The 13,123-nt window shown below is 50.6% G+C and overlaps 1 protein-coding gene across 9 annotated transcripts in view; it reads left to right on the forward strand.

Annotated features, from left to right (window-relative positions):
- The window catches only part of MYLK (myosin light chain kinase), a 220,904-nt gene that overhangs the window by 136,975 nt on the left and 70,806 nt on the right, over positions 1 to 13,123 (forward strand). For all 9 annotated transcript variants that reach the window (XM_001113525.5, XM_077993789.1, XM_015130014.3 and 6 more), the window contains exon 17: positions 4,833 to 4,949. In XM_001113525.5, the coding sequence (XP_001113525.3) occupies positions 4,833 to 4,949 (117 nt within the window). The remainder of the gene's footprint in view (positions 1 to 4,832; positions 4,950 to 13,123) is intronic.

Raw genomic sequence — 13,123 nt, forward strand, 5'->3', positions numbered from 1 at the left:
TTTTACACTTTTCACTCATTGAATCCTCCCAACTATGACTGTACTGTCCACCTAACAGGGAAGTTATGTACCTTGCCCAATGCAAGGTGCTGGGGGTAACAGACCTGGGATTTGAACTCAGGTGGCTGAGTTCCCGTGCCTAGACCACTATGCTATATGACCTCTTAGTTAATTCCTATTATTTTGTCAGGATACTGGTGGCAGCTGAGAATTTGCCTATCAACAGAAAACACTAATGACTATTTACTCCTCGGTTTTGTTAACAGTTGTCCGAAGTTTGAAACACTGATGGTGCCCCCAGCCTTGCCAGGTTTCTAGTATTTTCCCTGCAGTGGTGGAAGCAGACCTTGAAGTGGGCCTGTCTTGCTTCAATACAGGAGAGTGCATTGTCTCAAAAAATCACCCCCACCCTCTGTCCCTTCACTCACCAAGACTTCAAGAGCCCGGTGTTTTGTTAAGGAGAAAGCTTATCTTAAAGCCTTGTCTATAGGTCACCACTTGAGCAGGTCCCTCCGCAGGGAGTAGGGCATTCTGAGAGGTGGAGTGGGTCTTTTCTCAATAGATCTGGAAAGAGAAGACACACTCATAGTGATAAAATTGTTAGAGCCAAGTGCTGACAAGTGCTTTGAGTGTGTCGGGAGGAGCTGCTGGAAGTGGGAAGAGAGGGAGCTGAGTGCTGGACTTTGATCTAAGCCCTGAAGGCAGGCCAGAGGGGATGGGCTTCGGGGTGAGGGGGGAGGGTGGCCCACAGCAGCAGAGGCATCCTGCTAACAGCTTGTTCTGGGCTGGAGAGGACGACATGGCCCCAGTTTCATCCTATATCCTGCCAAGGAATTCCAGTCTAAAGGCAGTAAGGAGTCATGCGAGATTTTGGAATGAGGAGCACTGTACATGAAGCTCAGTTTAGGGGTTTTGGTGGACTCTGTGCCCAAAAGGCAAGTATAGAGCCTACTGAAGTGGTCGGGAGGAAGACGGTGAAGCCTAGACTAGCATAGTAGCCACAACTACAGACAGGGAGTGACCAGTTCAAGAAGCAAGGATAGAAGTAATGGCACCTGTTGCCTGGCTTGGAAGGGCAGAATGGGGGTGGGGGTAGGTGAAGAAGATAAAGGAATGGAAGACCACTAAGTGTGGGTGTCTGAGTGGCTGGGGTCTCAGTGGTGGTGTCAGTGGGAATAAGGAAGCCGGTGGTTGGAGGAGATTTATAGGGGAAGGTGAAGGAATGGCTCCACTGGCCTCCCGTCCTGCGTCCTTCACGCTCAGCTCAGCACCTGCCCTGCCCCTGGCTTCCTGACTTGGAGCCCTTTTTGCTCCGCTGCACTGATCCCCATCCTGTCAGCTCTGCTACAAACAAGATTCACTTCCTCCAGGATGCCTTCCTGTTGTCACCCACCTTTGGCCACAAGAGACTCTTGCACTGTCCCCTCCCCATCAACCTGTGTATCTGCTTACACTGACTGCTAGTGGACATGCTGTTTTTAGGTTTCAGGGGACTTCTCTGATGTCTGTAGCTTAGATAGGGTTCATAGCCCACAGACCCCCCCAAACAAGATTACATCACCCCATTTAGTTCACTCCCTTTCATGCTGAGAAGAGCAGAAGAGATCTGACAGCCTGGGCTGGAGTTGACCCCTAGTTGATTTGTGGCAGGACACAGACATGTGGAGGTATCCTTCCTCTTCCTGCACCCCTAGAACTGTAGGGCTGATGGGGTTCACAGCTACCACCAGCTGGGCCTGCCCTCTGCCCCCAAGTCTTTCCCCAGCCCTTCCGGGACATGCCTGTGCTGAGGGGTGGGAGGCCGATGGTCCCCTGAGCTGAGGGGAGCTCTGTGGTGGCCTGAGAAGGGCTTTATCTTTATGCTTTGTTTCCTGTCTCCGGGCCAGGCTCCTCCTCCTGGCGAAACACTTGTCCCAGTCTAACAATGAGGATTCATTTTAGTTGCTGTTGTGAATAGGTAATTCATTTGTAATTGCCTTCAGGGTAGAATTTTGCAAAGGCTTTTTAAAAACCCATGTAAGTTCATCCTACGAAAAATTGGTTTATGCAGCATCTACTATGAGCAAGGCATTATTCTAGCCCCCTTTGTTGTGTGCATAACCCACTTTAAGAACTCTGAATTTTCTTTTTTCAGAAACCATATATTATCTTTTTCAGTAGTAAGTTATATTTGACTGTTTGTGATCTTTTCTTACATAGATCCTACTAGATCACCTGCTACAGAAACACGCCTTTATCCTTCTCAGAATGACAAATATGTTTTACTGTGACTGCATTCCAGGCTCAGGAAAAACACTGGTGACAGACAGGGTCACTCCCCTCCGAGAGCTGGTGTGGGAGACAGGCATGCGAGTCGGCAATGGCCTTGTGAGCCGTGCTTTGACATGGATGAGCTCAGAGTTGGGAGCACAGAAGAGGTCCACCTAGGCCTGGGTGACTGGGGGAACAAGGAGGACACCATGCCTGCAGGGGTGACCTGGAGATGAGTGGTACCATCTGGGCTTGCCAGGTAGGCTGGGTAGGCTGATGGAGGCAGTCCTATAGCAGAACCTCCAGGAAGCTACCTCCCTCCATCCACATCCCCTTCCTCCCCTCTGCCCTCAACTCAGAAAAGGAGAGAGCTAGGAGAGCTTCAGACCCAGGAGCACTTACTCCACGACAGCCCTGAGGGGCTCTCCCAGGCAGAGCTCTGCAGTGGTGCTGACCTTTCCCATCCCCCTCATCTCCCTCTCAAAATTCCCCACCAGGCTGAGGCTTCTCAAAAAAAAACCTCTGGGAAACAGCTTTTCTTCTGGAGGTCAAGAATGAACTGTCCCACAGGAAATACCAGATTCTTCATCTGGGGTAGCCAAGCCTGCAAGCCTACCAGGGGGGCCTCCCCAAGCCCATGCACATGGCCAGGGGTCCAGGCTCTGGGCAGGTTGGAAAAGCTGCCTGCCCCATGCCTTGACCTGGGAGAGGAGCCGGGGGCCAGGTCCACATGCCCCCTACTCTCTGTGTACTGTCTTTGCAGCTTGTATCATTTTGACTTAGGGCTCAAGGCAGCTGAGGGACTGAAACTGAAAGAAAATCAAGGATTTGAACAGGATGTGCGTTGGGGGTGGTATATCTGTTCCCAAAGCCTTAGCCCCACCCTGACTTGAGGGAAAATTTCCAGACGGGATTGGTCTCTGCTAAGCCTCTGAGCCCCTCTAGTTGGGGCTAGAGGTCATCTTGGCATCCTCCTGCCCACCCAGATGAATGGAAAGTTCTCTCTCCAGGACATAGTTATCCTCATTCCCCACTCCTGTGCCTCACAATTCTTACTCTTATGACAGACTTCCTAAAATTCCAGCCTAAATCCTCTCCATTACAGTTTCTACAAATTCTGTCTCCTAACCACAAAGGGAAGAAAACAGAGTGAAGCCTTCCCAGGGGTTGGGGTCTATATAAGGATATAAGAGGTTGGGAGTAGGGTGCAGATCAGCCCTCTTGCCACAGGTGGTTTATAGGATGAAGGTTTCTCTGTTAAAACATTACCCAGGTGGCAAGGAGTAAAGGGCAATATTACACCCTTACTTCCTCCTCCAGCCTTAGTGAGGTTTTCTGAGCAGAACTGATGTCATCTTTCCTCTTTCTAATCTCCTTGTATTTGCTGGTCAAGTCTGTGCATTTGTGTAATGGGGGGCAGGGACAGTAGTTGGTATCCACCCAGAATGCACCCAGCTCTTCCTTCCCAATGCCAGCAGCTTGTGGGACATGAGATGGCAGCTCCAGGTGGCAGAGTGTACGTGGCCCTGGCTCTGTCCTCTTGTGTGATGTCTGCTGCCCTGACAACAGGGGCAGCTTTGAGCAGGATGCCCTGCTATTCACTTGCTTGTGCATCTGAAAGCAAGAACTGGGAACTGCCGCCCTTCTGCCTGGCCCAGCAAGCCTCTTTCCACACCCTGGGGAACCTCCTCAAGGTTCTCACAGAGGAGAAGTAACCAGCCCTGGATGAGAGAGCTGGCAGGGGCCAGGACCAGACCCCAGATTCCTGTGTGTGCCTAGCTGACACCTCCTTCCCCAAACCAGGCCAGAAGATGGTGCTGGGAGTGAAGGCAGGCCCAGGGGAGAGTCCATGGAGAAGGAAGGCCATCCCCACTTCTCTCTGGGGCAACCAGAAGACCCAACTCTGAAGGGAGGCAGCCCCAGAGGGCCCCTCTGCAGGCCCAGTGCCCTTCATTGGCCGTGGTTCTCCAGCTCAGACACCCTTCCTAAAAAGTCAGCTCCTGGGGCCCTGGCTGTAGTCACCACCTCCCAACAAATCTTCCCACAGGCCAGTGCCCCTCCTGGACAAGTGCTCCTCGCCTCCTCCACCCACTTCTTTGCTCAAAGCTCCCTTTTCCAGAATGCAGTCACAGCATCACTACTGTAAACAGAGTGGGACCCCCTCACCTGTCACTGTTCCTAACAGGTCTGTAACCCTGTGTCGGACTCCTTTTCTCTCTTGGTGACGACCAGGGGGCAGGGCCTGTGGACCTCTCCTTCTATTGTATTGGATGGTCTCCAAAGGCAGAGGCTATTTCTTTACCTTCTTTTGCAGCTTTCATTATGTCCCCACAAGAGGATTCTTTGGAGTAGGGGAGGAGGTATCAGGAAGGAACGGATTTAGGGATCAGTTATTTTGGACATGGGTTATAAGCAGAAAGTGCCCTGGCTTTGGTGAGGAGTAGGGGATTGGTTCCCACAAGGCCTCTGGCTTCTGGGCTCCCAGAGGCTGCCCGTGTGACTAACACTCACCTGCTGTGCTCCAGATGCCAGGGCAGGTACTATGACCACACCTGGTTCACTCAACAATTCTTCCTCCCCAGGCTCACTCTGCTCCGTCTCCATCGAGAAGGCACTGCCTGAGGACAGAGGCTTGTACAAGTGTGTAGCCAAGAATGATGCTGGCCAGGCTGAGTGCTCCTGCCAAGTCACCGTGGACGGTAGGTCATGCCCACCCATCACCACTACCCATACACAGGGGTTCCATTTCTCAGCCCCTCCCTTCCCTACCATGCCTTGCCTGTGAGACAGAACTGCCCCCAACACTACCCTCCCTGCCCAAAGGCATTCATTTTGGATGTCAACCTATCTTTTGCCAAGAGAAAAAGAGACAGGAAGGAAAGTGGCAGCTCTACTTGATCACCTACATGGCCTCTTTCTTCACCCCTCCCTTGGCCATCCTGTCCCCCTCCCCGTCCTGACCCCCACACCCAGAACCTTCTGAGCTGGGAAGCTGGGGCACTGGGCAGTAGAAAAGACACACCCACAGGAAAATGACTACAGAGTATTTTACAAAAGCCACACAACAAACAAGTGTCCGAGCTGGCAGGACGGACCCAGCAGGGTCAGCCGTGAGGAGGAGGGAGCAGAGCGGGGCCCATGTGGGAGACTTCATAGAGGAGGTGAGTTGGGACTAAGTCTCTGGATGGAGAGGACAGGCAGCCTCTGCCAAAACCAAACAGTAATAATAATAATAATAATACTGCAGAGGGAGGTGGGAGGACACGTCAGGGAGACAGCAGGCCTGCCAGGTCTTAGTGGAGTTTCTGTGTTAGGAAGAGGCAGTGCCAAGCTGCAAGGAACTGGGCTTTGTCCTAGGGAAATGCCAGAAGTGCATTCGTGACTCTTTTTTCTCTCCTTCCTGAGGAGTGTAGAATTGGAGCCTGAGAAGTAGGACGAACCTCGTGATGATTTAGTCAAGGAAATGCAATGGAGGGGGAGGGTGTTTCCTGGCGCATTTAGGGCTGAGCCAGGACCAGAACCCCATCCCAAGACTCACAACCCAGTATCATTTCTTTGTATTTGGCACTTACCTGGAAATGTCTCAAAAAGTAGTCTTGGGGAAATAGTTTCTTGCCCTTGAAATGTCTGATTAATAACCATCAGAGACACATCAAAAGCTAGTGTCCAAATAAGGCATCTTGAAGCCCAGCTTGCTTGTTCTTCTCCCTCCTGGGTGTGATCAGTTGAGTTCTGAAGTCCTAGTGTGTCTCACTGCCATTCCACACCATGTAGAGCCCGTGTCCTCATTCTGGACTTTACAGTCGGTTTCCTGATCACAAAGCTGAGCTCTATGGAACATGATGAATAGGAGAGAGGTGGAAAAGAATGTCTTTTTTGTAAAAACACAATGGCAGCACGAATTAATTGTTAATAGCCGAAAGGTAAGCTGAACTCATCTAATACTGTGTACTTCTCCTTGGAGATTGTGCGTGTATGTGCTAGAGGGGCTCTGAGTCTAAGGAAGCAGACTCAATGGGTCCAAGTTTATGGTCAATTCAGAGGGGGCGTGGGACACATGTTTTGAAGTTCTGCACAGGGGATGCTATGGCTGATGACTCCTGTGTGGGAGTCTGTCCTCACCCAGACTGTCACCCACTCAGATCACAGTCCTGCTTCTTTCTGTACAGGTGCTGCATTAGTAAAGTATAGCGTTTCTGGGAACTTGATCCTTGAAAGCCCACTTCTAATACCCCTCTGCTCAGTTGGGACTCAGCTAGTGAAGGAAGTTCCTGAGCTAGTGAAGGAGGTTATCGGCTTTTGGAACCTCTTTAGGTCCTATTTGCATGGCTACCTGAAGGCAGGAGAGCAATTCATTCTCCTTATCTGTAAAATGTCAGCACCTTTTCCAGATCTGTTTTCAAGATGAAATTTCCTTTTCCCCTACTGAATACACTTGGGAATTCTTTTTTTTTTTTTTTTTAAGGTTTGGGAAATTCATTCTGCAACTTAAAGGGCTTTGTTTGCCCAGAGTCAGCTGGCAGATTCCCTTGTCCGCTCCGCTAATCTTGATGACCATCATTATTTATCCCTAATTCCTTCAAACGCAGAGTTTGGCCTCCAGCTGCAAATTGGGAGCTAGGTCTTGGAAGAAGAGCTAGAAAAGTGATAGGAGGGAGCCCAGCTGAGATAAGAGGACCGACTCTCAGTCCATTGGGTTTGGTTTTGTTGACAGAAAGGATAAGGCCAGCCTCTTCCCCCTGCTCTTCTTTCCTTGTTGCTATACTTGCAGATATATTAGCGTCCTGTGTGCTGGGTGGGCATTCGCCCACATTTAGCTTTATTTTTTCATCAAGAGCCTCTCTAGGAAAGTGGTAAAGGACTGTGGTCGCCTTGACGGCTCCCCTGTCGCCTTTCTATCGTCTAGTGCTCCACCCCACTGGCTAGGCTAGGTCTCCTGCCCTCATTCTGTCCCCTCATCCCCTCAGCTCTCCCTGTTCCCCAAGGCATCAATCATACTTGACTTGGGGATCCCAATGGGTTTGTGCATCCCCTGAAATTACAGGCAAAATGTTGCGTTATGTGGGTTGGAGCATCTTTCTGAAGAAAGGGGTCCGTAGTTTTTAGTCGAATTCTTAAAAGGAGTCATGAATCAGAATACATTGAAGAACTACTTGCCCTTAGGAGCAACAGTGACTGAATTTTCAAGCCCAGCCATTGTGTGGGCTCTTCCAGCATGTCTCCAGCTGCAACTGCCCACCCGACCTCTGCACAGAACTAGGCCTTCATCCCTCTTATGGGGCAATGAGGTCCATCTCCACTAGGCGATGGGACTACAGCTGGTGCTGACTTCAGACTGGCTTCCTCAGCCACTCAGCAGGGCTGGCCTGGCCCCTGAAAGTCACTATCACTCACTCATCCTGTGCCAAACACCATCGAGACCATACATCTGAGGCCAACATATCTTTCAAAATCTCATAAAAATGAGGCAAATGGGGCTCATTGGCCAGTCCGCATTACCCACACTACTGATTGCCTCATATCTTAAAGATAAGGGATGTCACCTTTATAACACAGCACAGCTGGCTATTTTAATCATGTGTTTGGGTCTTTTTCCTAAGAGAAAGGGTGTTTATGTACTTTCTTGATTATCGTCATATCACCCTTCCTTCTGAACTCAGCAGAAGACAAGGGTTAACTTGTGCCACATAGAAGGGAGCTAGAACCTAGAGTAAATGTGGACTTGCCCGAAAACTCGTCCGGGAGGAGAACAAGCTGACCTTCAATGCCTGCCCTGGCCAGAGACTGTTGTGCACTTTGCATTTTTAGTCTGTGCAACAGCTGAGCAGGGTGTCTCTCTCAGTGAGCAAACCAAGGCTTACCAAGGGTCAGCTGCCTTCCGGGCCCCACAGACAGCAGGCGTAGATCCAGTGTTGGGGCTCCACCCTGCACGGTGAATTACAACATGAAATATCCTGGCAGGACTCAGTGTCTGGCTCAGAAACCTGCCCCTTTCCACAGCCTGGTGCAGCCTCCCTGGACAGTGAATTACCACGACGGGGCCCGCTCCCAGAGTGATCCAGACCTTCCTGAGTAACAGCCCTCCCTGCGGGGAGGTCCTTCTGCACATGGGACTCAGAAACCCCTTTACTCTCGTTCCAACCCAGATGAGCAGTGAGGAAACTAAGTCCTTCCTAGGCCAGAATCCCATGAGAGGAGTCAAAAGGCACCTTAGCCCCTCACTGGCTCATCCAGTCGTTCTCAACTCAGGCCTCCTGTCCCCAGCCACCCTGGCTAGGGCACCCAGCTTTTGGTACCAGTGAGACCAGGGCTTTGTGACTACAGAGGGTCATGCATGATTGTGATAGGGAGGGACACTCCAGTGGGTACTCATGCCCTCACTCAGTCATTCAACAAGTATCTGAGTGCCCACTCTTTGCCAGGCACTGCCGTAGGAGCTGGTTTTAACACAGTAAATGAAGTCGGAGAAGTTCCAGCTCTTGGGACTTTTCTAGTGGGAGAGCGGCAGTAATGCAGGTGAACAGCTGTGTCATATCCTCAGGTAATGTCACCAGCTATGGAGAAAGCAAAGCAAGGTAATGGGGAAGGGAGTACCATTTTTGGACGGGGTGGTCGCTGAGGCCCCTCTGAGGAAGGAACATTTGAACAGAGACTGAAGGAAGCCAGGGAAGGAAGAGGGACAAGGTGACAACGAGAGCATAGCCCTGAGCTGAGGACACTGTGCTTGAGGCATTTCAGGATGAGGCAGGAGGCCAGGGTGGTGGAGCCATGAGCAAGGGGCAGGATGGTAGGAAGTGAGGTTGAGGAGGACTGTGGACCAGATCCAGGCAGTGTTGGCTATGACCAAAAAAAATGAGATTTTATTCTAAGTGTGATGGGCCAACACTGGACATTTATGAAGGATCACTCATGTCCATGTGATGACCAGACCCAGGATGAGTCAGAGGGAAAGCAGGGAGCACAATCGGGAGTTGCCACAACAGGGGCGGGAAGTGATCAGATTCATAACCTCTTTGGCTATAGAGCTGATAGGAGCTGCTGATGAGCTGGGTATGGAGAGAGAGAGAGAGAGAAAAGTCAAAGATGACTCTTAGTTTTCATGGGGGGAGTGAAGATCAATGGTGGGTTGGGGGGGAGGGCACGATCAAGAGTTTAGTGCATGTGAAGTTTAAGATGCCCATTTGACCTCTCAAGCAGTCCTGTCACATAGGCAGGTGTTTAGATGAACCTGAAGTTGAGGGGGAGGTCAGGGTTGGAGGCAGGCTATGGGGAGCCATCCACACACAGAGGCCATTCACTGCCCTGGGGTTGAATGAGGTCCCTGGAGAGTACAGAGGTGAAGATAAGAAGAGGGAGAGAGAGAGAGGCAGGGGCAGGACAGGGGCCTGCGAAGAAGACCTAAGAAGGAAGTACTCCAGTGATATGGGGAGAAACCCAGGAGATGGGGGTGTCCTAGAAACCAAATGATAAGAACTTCAAAAAGGAAGGAATGATCAAGATTAATGTTCCAGGCCGGGTGTGGTGGCTCACGCCTGTAATACCAACATTTTGAGAGGCAGGTGAATTGCTTGAGCCAGGAGTTCAATACCAGCCTGGGCTACATGGTGAAACCCTGTCTCTACAAAAAATACAAAAGTTGGCTGTCTGCTGTGGGGCATGCCTGTAGTCCCAGCTACTCAGGAGGCTGAGCCAGGAGGAAGCTTGAGCATGGGAGGTTGAGGCTACAGTGAGCCAACATGGAACCACTGCACTCCAGCCTGGGGGACAGAGGGAGACCCTGTCTGAACAAAAGGAAGGAAGGAAGGAAGGAAGGAAGGAAGGAAGGAAGGAAGGAAGGAAGGAAGGAAGGAAGGAAGGAAGGGAAGGAAGGGAAGGAAGGGAAGGAAAGAAAGAAAGAAAAGAAAGAAAAGAAAGAAAAACATGTCAGGTGCTGCTGCCAAATAAAGATGAGCATGAGCATTGGCTATTGGGTTTGGCAACATTGAGGTCATTGGTGACCTTGCAGGAGGGCTTCAGGGGAATGATAGTAACAACAGCCTCATCCTAGGCATACAGAGACTGAGTCACCTGTTCAAGGTCACCCTAAGTAGCAGAGTGGGAAGTTAAATCCAAGCCTCGTTTCCTAACCACTGTGGTCCACTGTTACCTTGGCCCCTGGGCACTTCTGATTATTGCTTAGCTGATTTTGACCCACCCCTCCTTTGTTGACCTTGGCCCTGCCATATTACTAAGTCTGCTCCCACCCCCACATTTATTCTTTTTTTTTTTTTTTTTTTTTGTGAGACAGAGTTTTGCTCTTTTTGCCCAGACTGGAGTGCAGTAGTGCAATCTCGGCTCACTGCAACCTCTGTCTCCTGGATTCAAGCCATTCTGCTGCCTCAGCCTCCCAAGTAGCTGAGATTACAGGCACCCGCCACCACGCCCTGCTAATTTTTGTATTTTTAGTAGAGAAGGGGTTTCATCATGTTGGCCAGGCTGATCTAGAACTCCTGACCTCAGGTGATCCACCCACCTCAGCCTCCCGAAGTGCTGGGATTACAGGCATGAGCTACCGCGCCTGGCCCAGATTTATTCTTTAAATCATCACAGACAACTAACAGGTATTATGTGGAACTAAATATAATTGCTGTTTTTGTAGGTCAAAAACACTTCAATACTGGTGAATGGTATAGTTCAACCTGATCTGATGGTATAGATCAACACAAAGCACTTAGCACCGTGCATACATGGAGTCAGTACCCAGTAAATGTCAGCCATCACCTTCTGACTTGGTCACACCTCCCTCACTCTTCTCTTGAGGTGATGTTATTTCCGTTTTCCTTGTGAGGAAGCTCAGACTCAGAAAAGTTCAGGAACTTGCCCAGGGACTCACAGCTCCTAAGCAGCAGAGCCAGAAAGAAGCGCGAGCATCCTGATCTCTCCTCCTTAATATGCTAGCACACTGCTTGCACTCAGTCAGAGAGAGAGGCCAGCAAGGAGGGATGAGCCAACCCAGGGAGAAGCTGAAGCCCAGCCCCTCTGCCCTGCCCCACTGGGGGCCCCTAGAAGCTGGACCCCTCCAAGAAGCTTCCCAAGACCTCACGCCCCCTGCATGGGGTCAAAGTTCAGGGAACCAACCTCTTGAGGGAGACAAAAAAAAAAAAAAAATGCTGCCCAGACAGCTTGAGTCCAGAGCCCAGGAGTGGAAGGGGTGAGGCATTATCCATAGAAGGACACGTTTTCCCCTCCATGTAGAGGCCCCCCACTTCCCCACACCTCCATCTTCCTTCCCCACACTTCTTTGGAGACACAAGCTAAGGACTTTAGCCTTAGGGGCCTAGATCTAGCAATGGAGTTTAATTTCATCACAAAATGATTAAAATAGAAAATATAAGCTGCTCTTGAACTTATATTACTATTATTTTTATCCCCTGGGCAGTCATGTGAGCACAAAGCTGGTTTTGATTAGGCACATGGCCCTTCCAGCCCACTCCTTGCTGCAGTTGGCATGGAGGTCTGCTGGCTCTGCATCCCTGGCAGGGCCCTGTGGTGCATGCACAGCCCCACCATGCTGACACTTTAGGTGGAGTGCGGTCACCTCCTGGGCTCCGAGTCTGGGGTGTGCCTCGTTTGAAAGGGGGACTTGAGCCCCTTTCCTCATGGCCAGATGGAAAGATAAAGTGCTGCAGGAACTTCTGAAAATAAGACTCAAAGCACATTACAGGGTAGTGTACTGACCCGTCCAGTGAAACCCCAGCACCCTAGAGCCGAGGACGGAGGCAGCGGCAGATGGGGCAGGGCAGGGAGGGCTTTCCGAAGGTGGAAAATTTTAAAGCTGACTCAGAAGTAGGTAAGGGAATGTGGCTATCAAGGGGAATTAATTCATAGGTAAGTGATCATTTTCTTTTTTTTTTTTTTCATTTTTTGGAGACAGGGTCTCACTCTGTTATCCATGCTGGAGTACAGTGGCATGATCACTGCAGCCTCAAGCTCTGTGGGCTCAGGTGATCCTCCTACCTCAGCCTCCCAAGCAGCTAAGGACTACAAGCACATGCCACAGTGCCCGGCTAATTTTTGTAATTTTTATAGAGATGGGGTTTCATCATGTTGCCCAGGCTGGTCTTGAACTTCTGGGTCCAAGTGATTCGCCTGCCTTGGCCTCCCAAAGTCTTGGGACTACAGGCGTGAGCCACCACACCCGGCTGATAAACGATCATTTCCTGCTTTCCAAAACACTGTTGCATGTGTTCTCTCCTTTGGGCTTTGGAACACCATGAGGTAGAGAAAAAAAGTGATTCCCTTGTACAGATGTGGAAACAGAGACATGGGACAGTTTAAATTATTTCTCCAAGTTCCCAAGATTGCTGATGACAAAGCCAAAGCTAGAGCTGTTCTCTCTTGGTCTCTACCGTGGTGATGCTTGGAAGTAAAGCCCAACACAACCGCATGAGGACAGAAGGAGTCTCAGTCCCTGCTTCCCTTCTTTCAGGAACCCAGGAAAACTGGGCCTCTTACCCTTTGCTTTCTTGTGCCTCAGCTTACTCATCAGTTAAAAAAGCAAACCCGATCCTTCTCCCTCCTCTATGCTGCAAGACTCACCAGGAGAATGAGTGCTGAAGCCAAGGAGTGCAGAACTGCATACATACTCTGCCCTGTACTCCTGTTCCTTAAGAAGGGCCAGGTGCAGTTGCTCACGCCAGTAATCCCAGCACTTTGGGAGGCCGAGGCAGGCAGATCACCTGAGGCCAGGAGTTTAAGACCAGCCTGGCCAACATGGCGAAACCCCATCTCTACCGAAAATACGAAAAATTAGCCAGGCGTGCTAGTGCACGCCTGTAATCCCAGCTACTCAGGAGGCTGAGGCACGAGAATCACTTGAACCTGGGAGGCAGAG

This window comes from Macaca mulatta, chromosome 2, assembly GCF_049350105.2.
Source record: "Macaca mulatta isolate MMU2019108-1 chromosome 2, T2T-MMU8v2.0, whole genome shotgun sequence".
In the NCBI taxonomy this organism is placed as follows: Eukaryota; Metazoa; Chordata; class Mammalia; order Primates; family Cercopithecidae; genus Macaca; species Macaca mulatta.